This window comes from Hemicordylus capensis, chromosome 6, assembly GCF_027244095.1.
Source record: "Hemicordylus capensis ecotype Gifberg chromosome 6, rHemCap1.1.pri, whole genome shotgun sequence".
Taxonomy (NCBI): Eukaryota; Metazoa; Chordata; class Lepidosauria; order Squamata; family Cordylidae; genus Hemicordylus; species Hemicordylus capensis.
This window is the reverse complement of record NC_069662.1, coordinates 90,966,741-90,980,928: the sequence shown is the minus strand read 5'-3', so window position 1 is coordinate 90,980,928 and position 14,188 is coordinate 90,966,741. Positions and strand designations below refer to the sequence as shown.

The 14,188-nt window shown below is 42.1% G+C and overlaps 1 protein-coding gene across 4 annotated transcripts in view; it reads left to right on the top strand.

Moving 5' to 3' along the window:
• The window catches only part of NPSR1 (neuropeptide S receptor 1), a 166,076-nt gene extending 154,463 nt beyond the window's left edge, over window positions 1-11,613 (top strand). For 3 of the 4 annotated variants that reach the window (XM_053265534.1, XM_053265537.1, XM_053265536.1), the window contains 3 exons: window positions 7,255-7,435; window positions 7,590-7,727; window positions 8,861-11,613. In XM_053265534.1, coding sequence (XP_053121509.1) covers window positions 7,255-7,435; window positions 7,590-7,727; window positions 8,861-8,948 — 407 coding nt within the window. In that variant the 3' untranslated portion in view covers window positions 8,949-11,613. The remainder of the gene's footprint in view (window positions 1-7,254; window positions 7,436-7,589; window positions 7,728-8,860) is intronic. The other variant, XM_053265535.1, reaches the window with a different exon arrangement.
• The last annotated feature ends 2,575 nt before the right edge of the window (window positions 11,614-14,188 follow it).

Here is a 14,188-nt window from a genome sequence, read left to right as displayed (position 1 = left end):
CAGAAAAGATACTTTATGGATAAGACCTAACCATTAAAAAGCAGTCTTTGCTTGCTTAATAAAAGAGGTTTGTTCTTTCACACTTATTAGGGATGTGCAGAATGTTTCAATGACAAATTGTTTCAACTCAAAGTGGGCTGTTTTGAGTGTCTCGAGCTTTAAATAAATAAAACACCCTTTAAATAAAGGGCCTGTTTTGAGCTCAGAATCAAACAATCCTGTTTCAATTTGAAATGTTTCAGTGTTTCAAGCGCTGTTTTGGAGGCCTGTTTTTCCCTTGCGGATTGGTTTTCTGGCACTGGCTTCCCATTCTATGTGGGTTTGGGGAAAAGGTTAAAAAAATATTAAAAATTGTCTGATTGCCCATTTCTTTTGTGGGTTGGGTTGGAAGGTAGTACCCATCATGCCCTACCACTCAACTCACTTTGGTGTCCTTAGGAGCTACCCATGGGGAACAATGGGGTGTTTTGAGTTTCCCCATTGTTCCCCATGGCTGAATCCCTTGCAACGTTTCAAGTTTTATTCTCTAAACAACCAGGTTGACCACTGTTTTGACAAAACGTTTTGGCCATCTGCATTTTATTTTGAGCTCGAAACAAAATGCAAAATCTATTTTGTGCATATCCACAGTTCAAGGTGGCATTAAAAACTATGGATTTCATTTTCCAAGGATTATCTCTACTACTGGAAATAGAAACAGTAATGTGAAACAGAAGAGTAGCAATTATATTCACCATAAGGAGAACAGAAATTACACCACCTTGGGAAGTTGGGATCTCCCAGTGTAGAAACTGAGGTCCATTTCATCCATACAGATGAAATGCTAAAAGATGCTATAGGATGAGATGCTATAGGATGAGATCCTATACGGATGAGATGCTTTAATTGTAAACCGCCCTGAGCCATTTTGGAAGGGCGGTATATAAATCAAATAAATAAATAAATATAATTATTATTATTATTATTATTAATAATAATAATAATAAAACTGCTCTTGGACCCATTCAACCTACAGAGAGAGGATAACACAACTAAATGTCCCTCTATTTTTTTTAAAAAAGTCTTGCATGTACAAAACTAGAATATGAGAAGGAGGACTAGGCTGGCAGTCTTCTCCCCGACATCTAGTTTTGTCTATCCTGCTACCTGCTCTCCGGAGCAGGAAAATTCAGAAATAATGTTATCACCTTACCTACTGATTCTATGACCAGATTTCACCCTTTGCAGATGTCCTTTTGCACTTAAAATGCATAGAAACAGAAATGCAAACCATGGAAAGATGCCACTACTGACCCTCAATTGAGACACAATAAGGTAACATCATGGAGTTAATTTTGTGTGGCCCGGTGTGCTGTAGATGAGTCATTTATTCACACAGCTGATGCCCACTCCTGCAGCAATAAAAAACATCTCTCCATGGCAACATGCTCACAGATTCTCTTATCATCAACACAATCAAGCCCTATCCGATCTATAGTTTATTTTCCAAAATGATAAAAAGGATGCGTCTTTCTCTGTGGAGTCAGGTCATTTCTTTCTGCGTTTCCAGGATCCTGAAATTTCTGCTGCTTTTAAAGCCATCTGTGCAGTAACAAAATTGTTTTATCAAAGGGGCACCATTGAGAAAAGACAGTTGTCCCCCTGCCAGCATGTTTCAAACTGCATGTGAATATTTATTTTAAAACTTTCTTTGAAACTTATCCACCAAGACATCTCACTCGGGGCTGTTTTTAATAAGTTCATAGAAACAACAGAAACAATTATTAGAAAATTAGCAGACAACAAGCAGCAGATTAAAAACCAGCTAATAACAAAGGGCAATTGCCTAGGATGAGTGGCCAAACACAATTTCAAAGTCATATAAATGTCCAAGAGAAGCATCGATACACTCACCCAGGGGAACCAGCTTAAAACAATATAAACAGGAGTGCAGATAAGCAGAAGAACAGGTCACCACCCCACCTGCTACTAGAAATATTTATATACTGTTTTCCATGAAAAGTTTTCAATGCACTTTACACAGAAAATTAAATAAATAATAAAAAGATGGCTCCCTGTCCTAAAAGGGCTCACAATAAAAAAAGGAACCATAAGGTAGATACCAGCAATAACCACTGGAGGAAGCTTTCCCAGTCAGCAAGCTTTACCGTGGGAATAAGAGGGGTGTTGCCATAAATACTGCGAGTTATGGGGCATATGGGATATTTCGAGCCAATGTGGTATAGTGGTTAGAGTGCTGGACTATGTAGGACCGGGGAGACCCGAGTTCAAATCCCCATTCAGCCATGAGACTTGCTGGGTGACTCTGGGCCAGTCACTTCTCTCTCAGCCTAACCTACTTCACAGGGTTGTTGTGAGGAGAAACTTAAGTATGAAGACTCTGGGCTCCTTGGAGGAAGAGCGGGATATAAAATGTAAAAAATAATAATAAAATAAAATACTGCGAGTTAAGGGGCATATCGGATATTTTGAATTTGCTATCAGGATGCCGCCTTAGCTGGTTGCCTGTGTGGCCCTATGGAGTCCAGCAGGGAGCGCGGCATCCCTCTTTTGGGGCGTCTGCATTCCCCTGAAGGGAGCAGGGGTGAAATGGTTCCAGGCTGGTCGGGATCTGGTGGGGTTGTACAGGCGAGGCAGGGAGAGCTGCAGGGAACAGCTCCAGTGGGGCAGCCATGTTGGGGGTAGCAGGAAGTGAGACCAGGGAGGGGGCAGGGCTTGGAGAAGGCTTGAAGCCCTGTCAGCTCTGTACTGGGGCATTTAAAGCCAAGGAAGCTGATGATGAGGGCTGCTCTTGAGCATGGGAGTCAGAAGTTCCCCTGGAGAGGGAACTGGCTAGATGCAACAAGCCAGGAAGGCAGCTGAGGTGATGAAGTAACCTCCTGCCCTGGCCTAGTCTGAGGCTGACCTTGTCTGTTCCCATACTGTAATTCTGAGTTCAAGAAAGGCCAGGAACACACCTCCTCCCCCTTGGAGCCTTACATTTGCCCAACCAAAAGTGGATTGTTTTACCCTGGACATAAATCGGGCTAAACTCTAATGAGCAATGAAAAACCTGAATTGTGTATGGAGTGCTCCCCGATATATCACAGGGACTTTGACGTACATCTGGAGGATATGTGAATACGCACCTGCCTTTCTATGGAAAAGCAAAGTAAAATTGACGTCTGGGAATGGCCCTGGCATCTCCAGGTAGGGCTGGGAAAAGTTCCTGCCTGAAACCTTGGAGAGATGTTGTCAGTCAGTATAGACAGTACTGGGCTAGATGGACCAATAGTCTGATATGGTATAATGAAACTCTCTATGTTCTTTCCTATGTGCTGAAACTCCTCTCCATGTGATTCATTGGGGTAGTCTGAATCAGCCCAACATAAAGCCACATAGCAATCATAAGGTTTTGTGGTAGCCATATTTGTCAAGGGAAAAGGGTTTGCCCAGAAGAATCCATTCAGATTGGGTACTGAGCATCAGCTGTGAAATCGGCCAGCACTAAAATACATATTGCCTTGTTTTGACTTTTGAAAAGCTAATAATATGATAAATACACACATCAGATTTTTAAAGAAAACAGGAGGTCAAGTCCTCTGCTATTCCCTTGAATATTTTAGTGACACCTAAGGGGACAACAAAAAAATTGAAGAAAGGGTGGGCAAAAGAGAGGATGCAACAAGCCCCCCCCCCAAAAAAAAAGTTAAAGAGAGAAGCAAAAAAAAAAAAAAAAGAGCAGGTTAAAGGAGCAGTTGAATATTTTAAATGCTGTATTTCATCAATTTCTCAAACGACCTATCTGAAATTTGGTCATAATGTTTGTTTAACACATTTTTATACTGCCCAAAACTTGCATCTCTGGGTGGTTTACAATTAAAATCATTTAAACATTAAAATAATATAAAATCCAACATTAAAAGTATTAAAACTATAAATCTAATTAAAAGTCTGGGTGAGCAAATATGTCTTCAGTGCCTTTTAAAAAGTTGCCAGAGATGGGGAGGCTCTTAGTTCAACAGGGAGTGCATTCCAAAGCCCAGGGGCAGCAGCAGAGAAGGCCCGCTTCCAAGTAGTCCACAGACGAGCTGGTGGCAACTGTAGACGAACCTCTCCAGATGATCTCAACAGGCGATGGGGCTCATGGCAAAAAAGATGTTCTCTTAAATACCCAGGGCCTAAGCTGTTAAGGGCTTTATAGGTAATAACCAGCACCTTGTATTTTGCCTGGAAACATAGCAGCAGCCAGAGTAGCTCTTTCAACAAAGGAGTAATATGGTCTCTCCAAAATGACCCGGAGACCAACCTTGCTGCTGCATTCTGTACCAACTGCAGTTTATGGACTATGTACAAAGAGAGTCCTACATTGCAGTAGTCCAGCCTGAAGGTTACCAGCATATATACCACCGTTCTGAGGTTGTTCTTCTCAAGAAACAGACACAGCTGCCATATCAGCTAAAGCTGATAGAAAGGACCTTTGGCCACTGCCTCAACCTGGGACACCAGGGAGAGGTTCAGATCCAGCGGTACCCCCAGACTCTGTACCTGTTCCTTCCGAGTGAGCGTGACTCCACCCAGAATCAGCAGATCAAAATTGTCTTCCGAGTTCTGACCCTGCACAACAAGTACCATCTTATCTAGATTCAGCCTTCCCTCATCCAGCCCATCACCACCTCCAGACATGCATTTAGGAGGTTATGCCTTCTCCCAATGAGGCTGACATGGAGAAAGATTTGGGTGCCATCAGCATATTGATAACATCCATAATATGGTGTTTTACACCTTGATGATCCATGCCAAAATTAAGACAATTTGGTAAAATAATCTGAATTTTATTAACACTTACCAGGTTTATTATGGAAGAATGCTGTTTAACCACAGCAACAAGTGCAAAGAATGATCAGGAACAGATTCTACAGATGCAGTTTTACAAATCACCAATCACTTACAACAATGTGCTTCACACAGTTAGTCTGGATTACAGCAAAACAGCCACATAATGGTTGCATTTCCATTCTACAGTTCCATATTAAGAAAATCTTTCTCAATGTATGTTACTCCTAGGTTACAGGTGAAGCCTTCTTAAACCAGTGACCACACATATTGAAAGCATTTGCTTAACTAGGACATATATAAATAGAGAAATTAAATAGCAGATTTCAAATGAGTTTTTCATTAGAGATGGATGCTGTGATGCCAATAGCACTTTTGTAAACCATCTGTATACATCAGTATTCAGGCACTATATTACCGTTATTTTCAAGAGTAACTACATGTCTCCATCTTAATTAAATAGAGTTTAGAGTTTAATTAAAAGTGTTTAATTAGATTTTAACTATTGGAGGATGCTTTTTATGTCAGTTTTCCATAGTAAATACATGTCTCCATCCTAATTAAAATATTTTAAAATTTTAACTATTGTGAGATGCTTTTTTAAATCAGATAATCAATTACTCTTTTGAAAACAAGCCCAATAAAAAGTTGGTCAGAGCCATAGGCTGAAATCCTCTTACAAGGGCATGTTCCATGGAATCCCTTGGGAGAAACATGAATAGGACCCAACTGTTCAACTCAACATTCTAATCAAGTTGATCCACATTCCAAAACTATCAATCCAAAGGTTTTTACAAGAGTATAGCATAGAATAGAATGGTTAGGTGTGAGCATGCTTAAGCCAATAGCAGGCTCCTGTGTACATGCTCTGGGTCAAAATCAGAATAGTATTGAAGTGTTATTTAATACCTGCAGGTGTCACCATTCCACTATACCTGCTGCTGCTTCTACAGCAGCTCCTGATTCTCCAGTCCTTGCAACCATATTTCTTAATGGTACTGTGGCCTAGGTCTTTGTTTTCTTCACCTTCCTTCCTCTATTTCACCAAGGGCAGTTGACAAAGAAAGATTTTGATGCCTCCTATTTTCAGGTAAGGTCAGAACAGACAGTACTCCGTTCCTCTGTTCTGCCAGTATCTGCAATGTAGTAGTTGTATGTTGCATTTAGGCCTCAGAAAATTAATTTTTAGTTTTGAATAGGTGTTTCATGGAAGATTCCCCCTCACAGTTCTTATAAGCTTTATCCTGCCCCTTTCCCCCTTTTATCTTATCTTTATCTTATGGGTGGCTTCATAAGGGGCTTAGACAAATTAATGAGGCCAGGTCTATCAATGGCTACTAGACTTAATGGTTATATGCTACTACCAGGTTTAGAGGTGGGATGCCTCTGGATTCCAGTTGCACAGGAGCAACAGCATGCCCATCTCTTGCCTGTGGGCTTCTCAGAGGTATCTGGTGGGCCACTGTGTGAAACAGGATGCTGGACTAGTTAGACTTTGGGCCTGATCCAGCAGGGCTCTTATGTATGTTCTTACCTGCCTATTCCCAGGTAGCGAGAAGTAAGTAATACCCCCTGCCAGTCAAATTCTTTACTTTCTTTTTCTCTTATTTAAATTTTAGTATTTGCTGTGGAGGCACTCAAAGGCAGAGTTGGACTCCCTGGCTTAGGTGTTGGAATTTAGATTGATTTGATTAGCCCGGCTGCTAATGCAGAGGACACATTAAAATGCATTTTCAGGCATTTGATCATGATTTAATTTACTATGCTTTTGAGTTTAATGAGATTATATTGCAGTTGAGGCATAGCCTGTTTGTTCTGATTAGTCTAGAGGGATTGGTAAATTGATATAACAGGGTTGTGCACCATACATTTTCTTCTTAAAGTTTCCCCTCACAAATAGGATGCACAAAAATGGCTAGACTGTTCATTTACTATCCCTGCTCCTTTGCCAATATGCCTTGGAGCATTTTCCACAGTTGGACTGTGTAAAGTGCAAAGCTTAAGTCCTTCTAGCTAGGTTCATAAGCAGATGTAGGAATTCCTTTGAGGTTTTCAGTTTAGAAGGCAAAGTATTTAATAACTAACACCCATGAAAAGAAGAGGCTGCTTCAGTTAAAACAGGTCACCCATTTTTTAAAAAGCTTTGTATATTTGTAGAAATTAATTTGTTGTTGTGCACCAAGAGCTGGATCCTAATGCAAAGTTAGGTACGCCAAAATCCACTGAAATCAAGAGGCTTAGGCTCATCTAACTCAGCATAGTGTTCGTCTGCAAAAGGTTTTGTCAACTTCTTAAGATTAAATGACAATTCCTCTTTTATGAGGAAAGCAGGGGGCGATTCTTGCAAGAGCATCCAAATGGATTTTGCTCAGTTCTGCCAACATTACTCATCCCATTAAACCTGAACACATTTCAAATGGCTTTCTTGATTTCTTGCAGCATTTGTGCTCTGCTGGAGTCCTTATTTTCTCTTTGATATCCTGGACAACTTCAGCGTCCTCCCAGAAACCAAAGAACGCTTCTATGCAGCTGTGATTATTCAGAATCTTCCAGTTTTGAACAGTGCCATCAACCCGATCATATACTGCGTCTTCAGCAACACCCTTTTCATCTCTTTTAGGTACTAGACCTTTATTTATTTTTAATGGTGGTTAAATGGACAAAATCCCACCAAATAAGCAAAGCCTGTGCTTGCTGAGAACTCTGAAGGCAAAGAAAGAGAACGACGTACAGGGAAGGAGGAGCCACACTGACTCTCTGTTTCTCTCTGTCAGGGCTGGCATCAAGGATCAGCCCATTTGGACCCCGATTGAGGGTCCATATGGGTGCCTCCAGAAAACGGTTGTGTACCCTTCTCTGCAAGTCTCTCACAGCTCCACTATCTTTTCTCACCTGCCTCCTCATCTGCAAAGGTAACACGTCCATACCATTTGTACATGAGGAATGAGTGGGAGAAGACAGTGGTGCCATGAGAGACTGACAGCACTTCTGTCTCTTCTACCCTGCATCCCCACTGACAAAGTGACTTCCTCCCAGAGTTCCCTCAATAATACAGGGGACTCTGGAAGGAAGGCCTGTTTGCTGAGAGGGAGGAGAAAGAGGAGCCACTCCCAAGAGACTTAGTTGTGACTTCTCCCCTTGGCTAATTTTTTTTTGGGGGGGGAAGCTCCTCCTCCTCCCATGCTGCAAGGATGAAGGGGGGCTACTACAAACACCCTACATACCACCCACCCCCACTAAGCAAGGGAGAGAATGGGAGGGAACAGTTAGCTCTCTGCCTGCTCACTAGCCTGTCACCACCAGCAGCTGCCCTCCCTTCTTATTCAGGTAAGCTGGAGTAGGGGAGATGTGCAAGAGATTAGGATGGCAGGGAGGGCAGTGGGGGTGGAGTGGCATGGAGGACCAATGCTGGACTTTACCCCAGGGCCTCCAGCAACCTGACACCACTCCTGATTTGGCTAGGCAGAATGAATTGCCCTAGCAGGAAAACAAGAATCGAAGAGGGCCAGATTTGCATGCCTATGCAGAGACTCTCCTAGGAAATGGTCAATAATGTAATCAGCTCACATTGGAGCCTAGAGATCTCTGCATAGGCTTGGCCCTCCCTCTTCTTGTTCCAGCTAAATGACTCTTTGGGTTGAGGGACTGCAAGACTCTATCTAATCAATGCTAATTTTAGACTTAGATTTTCAGACTGGCGAGAAGCAACAAATTTCTGTCATATTCAATGTGATCAACGTAAGTACACCACATTGTAAAGCATAGCAAGGATTGTCAAATACATTTTTTTGGACTCTTAAAAATAGACTGCTCAGGTATAAAGTTCTGTTCTAAATTATTTGATATGTTCAAGGAATGCCAGAAAGAATGGCATCACTAGGCTTTCAGTCCCTGCATTCAAATAAACTGAGAATCAAATAAAGGTAAAGCATAATCAGGGATGTTTCTCAGTTGGATGCATCCTCATATTGTAGGCCTACACAGCTTGTGACCAGCTATATATTTATTCAATTTCAAATTCATGTTGATGTTTTATGTTCTTTAGGCAAAGAAGATCAGGAAACCTGGGAACTTTCAGAGACCGGACAGAAGGACAGGAGATGCAAGTTCTATCTAAGCCAGGATATATTTAAAGAGCATATGTGATTAGAGAGACTACACTGATTCTGAAGGACAAAAGTAAAAATCTCATCTGTGTTTTGGGAAATGGAAGTGGAAATATCACTTATCGTTCAGCCATGCAGCCAATGTATATTCTACCCAGGCAAAAGTTGAACTTGCAAGACTTACCTCAGATTTGGAGCTAATCCTAGCTTTTCAGACACATTGTGATTGTTCCCACATGGTATAGTGTAAAGAACTTGCATCTGTATGAGAACATTATATTAAAGGTGGTATCAGATTTGTGTGGCATTATATACAATTCTTTGTACATACTCAGATGTTCTTTTCTGAACATCTGAGTTCTGTAAGTGGACAAAACAGGACTGTAAACAGCATATTCCAGGCAGGCCTTCCCACCTCTCTGGTGCAATAATTCTTTCCTGGATTAGGCTGAACTGCTAGTATGGTCTGGCTGGAGCCAGACCCTAAGAAGTGCTACAAATTGAGCCTATACTCATGTGTGGTGGAAACTGGGCTAAGGGAGCCCAGCCTGGTTTTCCAGCATCAAGCCCTCTTAAACCCTCCCCACAAAATGAATTTAGCAGAGTGAATGCTCTGCTAATCCGATTTACCTGGTCTGCAGCAACTCATGAGGAGACACCCCCCCCCGACTGGGAGGCTAGAACAAGCCTCCCAGCATCAGGGGACTCCTCAGAATGCCCCGCACACTCATGCAGGGCATTCTGAGACTTGTGGGAGCCAGGAGGCCCTTAATCCCGGTTGCCCTTACTGGCTGATGGAGCCAGTAATCATGTGATGGAGCCAGTAATACTGTGATGGAGCCAGTAATCATGTGGGCAGCCATTCCGGCCACCCAGGGCAAGCTGCATGCTCATGTGCGGGGAGAGCGGGTCAAGCCCACTCTCCTCGTAAACCCCCTGCAGGCTCTCCAAACTGCTCGTGTGGAGAGCCTTATTGACGATGCTCCTAGGAACTAGATGTTAAGAATGAAAGAAGGGGTTGCCACACCCTCTGCTGGTGATAATTGTAAACATGCCTGTATTCTTAGTGATCAATCTGGTATTTTTATCAGTATTTCTGTGGCATTTTCAGTATAATAATGTGAATTATTTAAATAATCATTTTTCACTAATGGATAAAAAATAATTATAAACCCAAGTAGTTAAACTGGAGTAGTTGACTACTAATCAGAGTAGTTTAACTACATAGTTTCAACTACTTAGGTTGCTTTTTATGGACCCAGGGAAACTCTGTAACAGCTGTTCATAGTACCTTCTTCTAGAACAGTCGTGGAAGTGTGAGTGGATAGGAGTGCACTTTTCTTTTGTAAACAAAAAGTCAGGGAAAAATGTGCAATTGCATGTGGTATGTACTTTGGCCCTGATATTTCACTAAAGCAAACATAGAAACATTTCAGTAATGCTATATTTTAGTATTTTAATTAATGGATGCTCTGGTTTGTTTCAACCAAGTCTTTAAATTTGTATGTAACTTCAGAAGGCACACCAGCGTGATTTATAGAATAGTGTAGAAAAACTCCTCCATTCTCTATTCTAAAACACCGTCAACAAACATATATTTGGGGGGGGGGCAGAGAGGGAAATGAAGTTCTTTACAAGATAGACAGATGAACTGAAGAACAGAGAGGAATACAGGTGGAAGAGTAATAGGAGGACCACAAATTTGTGTGGGCATGCAAATGGCCTCTGCACATGTGTGGAGGTCCACTCAAATGGCCTCCACGCTTCTGCAGAATCTGGAATCGTGCTGCAGCCATGATGGAACCTGTGCTGCTGGGGGCAGGGGAGTCCCGGAGGAGCTTAGAGCAGCTGTGCCACTGAAGCAGATGAGGTGCCCTCTCACCTCCCCCACCAGCTGCCCAACACTCTTAAAGCTTTCCCTCATCTCCTTTGCATTCCCCTTTACAAGCATAGCCATCAAACCAGATTGAACTGGGTTGAACCGGTCTGAATTGGACCAGGCCCTGTCCGGTTCAGACTTGGACCAGTTGCCTTTTATGTGGGCCAGTCTGGTTCAAGTTCAAACCGGTTGAACCAGGCCAGTTACAATCAAACTGAGTTTGATTTGAACTAGTTTTGCACACCCCTACTCTAGAGTGATCTGCCACAAATACCACTTTCTCTACCACTTCCAGGTTAGCAACTGAGAAGGGGAAGTCTCTTGGGGGAAAGCTTTGGATCCAATTTCTGACCCCTAGCTTAGAGTCCCACAGGTTGACAAGCTGGGCTTCTCCTGGGAATTCCCCACAGTTTTATTATTATTGTCTTTCAAACAAATCTCAGTTTTAAAATGTTGACTCCTATTGCTATCTTTCCTATAAACACTTTGGAAGACTTTGTTGACTCTGAAAAAGTACACCGATGTCACTTTCAGCTTGGCTGCTATTCATGAAATGGTGTTCCTGCCATGGCCGAAGCTTCAGTTCACCCTACAAGTGCATGTAGTGTTGTTTCTTCTAATTCCAGTTCTAGTTTTTGTCCTACTGGTTTGCAAAGTTCTCAGTAGGAACAGATACTATTTACCATATTGACTCTGAATACAAGCATCCTGATCCTTTAAATATAGATCCTAAATACAAGAAAACTCTTTTGTAAAAACAAAAAACAAAAAATGTATATATTGTTTTTAAATAAATGAATGCATTAAAATGCTTAGCATAGGACATTGTAATATTTACCTCGTGCCAGAAGTACTAAGCATGTGGTTATATTACTTTTGCTTATATATGCAAAGCAAGCTATAAGATTGCTATCAAGTGAAGACTATCACATGACAGAAAGCCACCAATGCAGTTTTGGGCAGCTCATCTATTATAGCCCTATGTTAGCTGCCCCTTGGCAAGGTTACATCTATAAGGGAAGGGCAAACATATCCATTCTGCTTCAGTGATCCTGACCAGCCACAGCCTTTCAAACAAATGTTCTTTTTATTCCAGGTAGTTATCCCGTTCCTACAGGAGTTATGGTAGTTATGCCATTCCTACTCCTATATAGCTTCAAGCCCCCATGACTATTATTGTTATTAAATATATGCAAATACAGCTTTTCAACAAAGAATGTGAAGTATTAGGTCCCTAGCTTTAGTTAGTCTCCCTTTCTCTGTGCCAGGTAGACTTCCTGTCCAACCTTTGAGCAAGGAACACCTGTGTCCAGGCCCAAGGAGAAAAGAAAAGCTGTGATGCTTATAATGGCCTGTTTCATGGACAAAGTATCTCGTATTCAGGCCAAACTGGATTCTACAATTAGGGCAGTCTATTATGGAGGTATCCAGCAACTCCTCTTATGTGGTCAGACTGGATCACTTTCAGTTTGTGACTTCTGGGGATGTGGACAAGCTGTTTTGGATTGTGCGTCCTACCACCTGCTCTCTTGACCCTTGCCCAACTTGGCTTATTTTATCTAACTAACAGGTTGTCAGAGAGAGTCTGGTAAATATCGTAAATGCTTCTCTGAGGGAGGGTAGGATACCTCCTTTTCTTAAGGAGGCTATCATTAGACCGGACTTGAAAAGCTCCAGACAGTCCTTGAGGAAACTGATTATCTAGACCCATTTCAAACTGGCTTTTGGCAAGGTTGTGGGGTTCAGACTGCCTTGGTTTCACCTGATGGATGATCTTCAATTAGGTATTCACAGAAAGAGTGCAACTCTGCTGATCCTTTTGGATCTCTCATTGGCTTTTGATACCATCAACCATGGTATCCTTTAGGGATGTGCACGGAACTGGCAGGGGCCGGTTCAGCAGTGAGGTTTGTGTGGTTTTAAGGGTGGGGGAGGATGCACTCCCCCCCCCACATACACACTGTGTTTCCCCCACTGGTGCACAATTCCCTAAAAGCCCGTCGGGGCAGCAGCGTATCTCCCTGCTGCCCCGTTCCAATGTTGTCCGGATGTAACCGGACATAGTAGCTGAGACTGCATACGTTATGCGTGCATGGTGGGATTGGGTGGCATTATTCTACAGCAGTTCCATTCCTACCTCTCAGGTCAATTCCAAATGGTGTCGCTTAGAGACAGTTGCTCTGCAAAGCGATAGTTCCTATATGGCGTTCCACAAGACTCCATACTGTCTCCATTGCTCTTTAACATCTACATGAAACTGCTGGGAGAGATCATCAGGAGATTTGCTGTAGGGAGTTATCAATATGCTGATGACACCCAAATCATTTCTCCCTATCAACTTCATCAGGAAATGGCATAACTTCCCTAAATGCCTGCCTGGAGGCGGCAATGGGCTAGATAGAGGATAAACTGAAATTGAATCCATATAAGATGGAGGTACTAATTGTGGAGGGTCAAGACTCAAGAGATGGTATAGGTCTGCCTGTTCTTGATGTGGTTACACTCCCCCTGAAAGATCAGGTACATTGGGAGTGCTCCTGTGTCCAAAACTCTGGTTCCTCAGGTTGAGGCAGTGACTAGGAGCACATTTTAACAGTTTTGGTTTATATATCAAGCTATGCCCATTTCTGGAGGAAAATGTCTTTAAAATGGTAGTACATATGCTGGTGACCTCCAGGCTTGACTACTGTAATGCACTCTACGTGGGGCTGCCTTTGTACATAGTTCATAAACTACAACTGGTACAGAATGTGGTAGCTGGGGTGATCTCTGGGACAACACAAAGGGACCATATAACACCAGTTTTGAAAGAACTGCACTGGCTGCCAATATGTTTCCGAGCGAAATACAAAGTGCTGATCATTATCTTTAAAGCACTGAATGGCTTGTGTCCAGGGTATTTAAGAGAGTGCCTTCTTGGTCATGTACACCACTCTGAGCTCCTCAAAGGAAGAGTGGGATGTAAGTGTAAATAAATAAATAAATAAATACCCTTCCACCTATTAAGATCATCTTGGGAGATATGGTTATGGTTGCCACCAGGTCATCTGGGGGGTGACTTGGGGCTAGGCTTTCTCTGTGGCTGCCCCAGGACTTTGGAATGCACTCCCTGTCAAAATAAGAGCTTCTCGATCTCCAATTGCTTTTTAAAAGGCCTGTTTTCACAGGCTTTTAATTAAAATTAATGGTAAACTGTTTTTATCCTGTAAAATTATTTTTGTTTCATTTTGTGAATTGTTTTTAATTGTTTTTATTGTGTGAAAGTGTTTTAATCATTTGTTTTTATTTTTGAATTGTAACTTAGATTGTGTACACCGCCTAGAGATGTCTATATCAGGCAGTATATGAATATGATAGATAGAATCTTGGCAGCCTCCTGTTGGGTTCA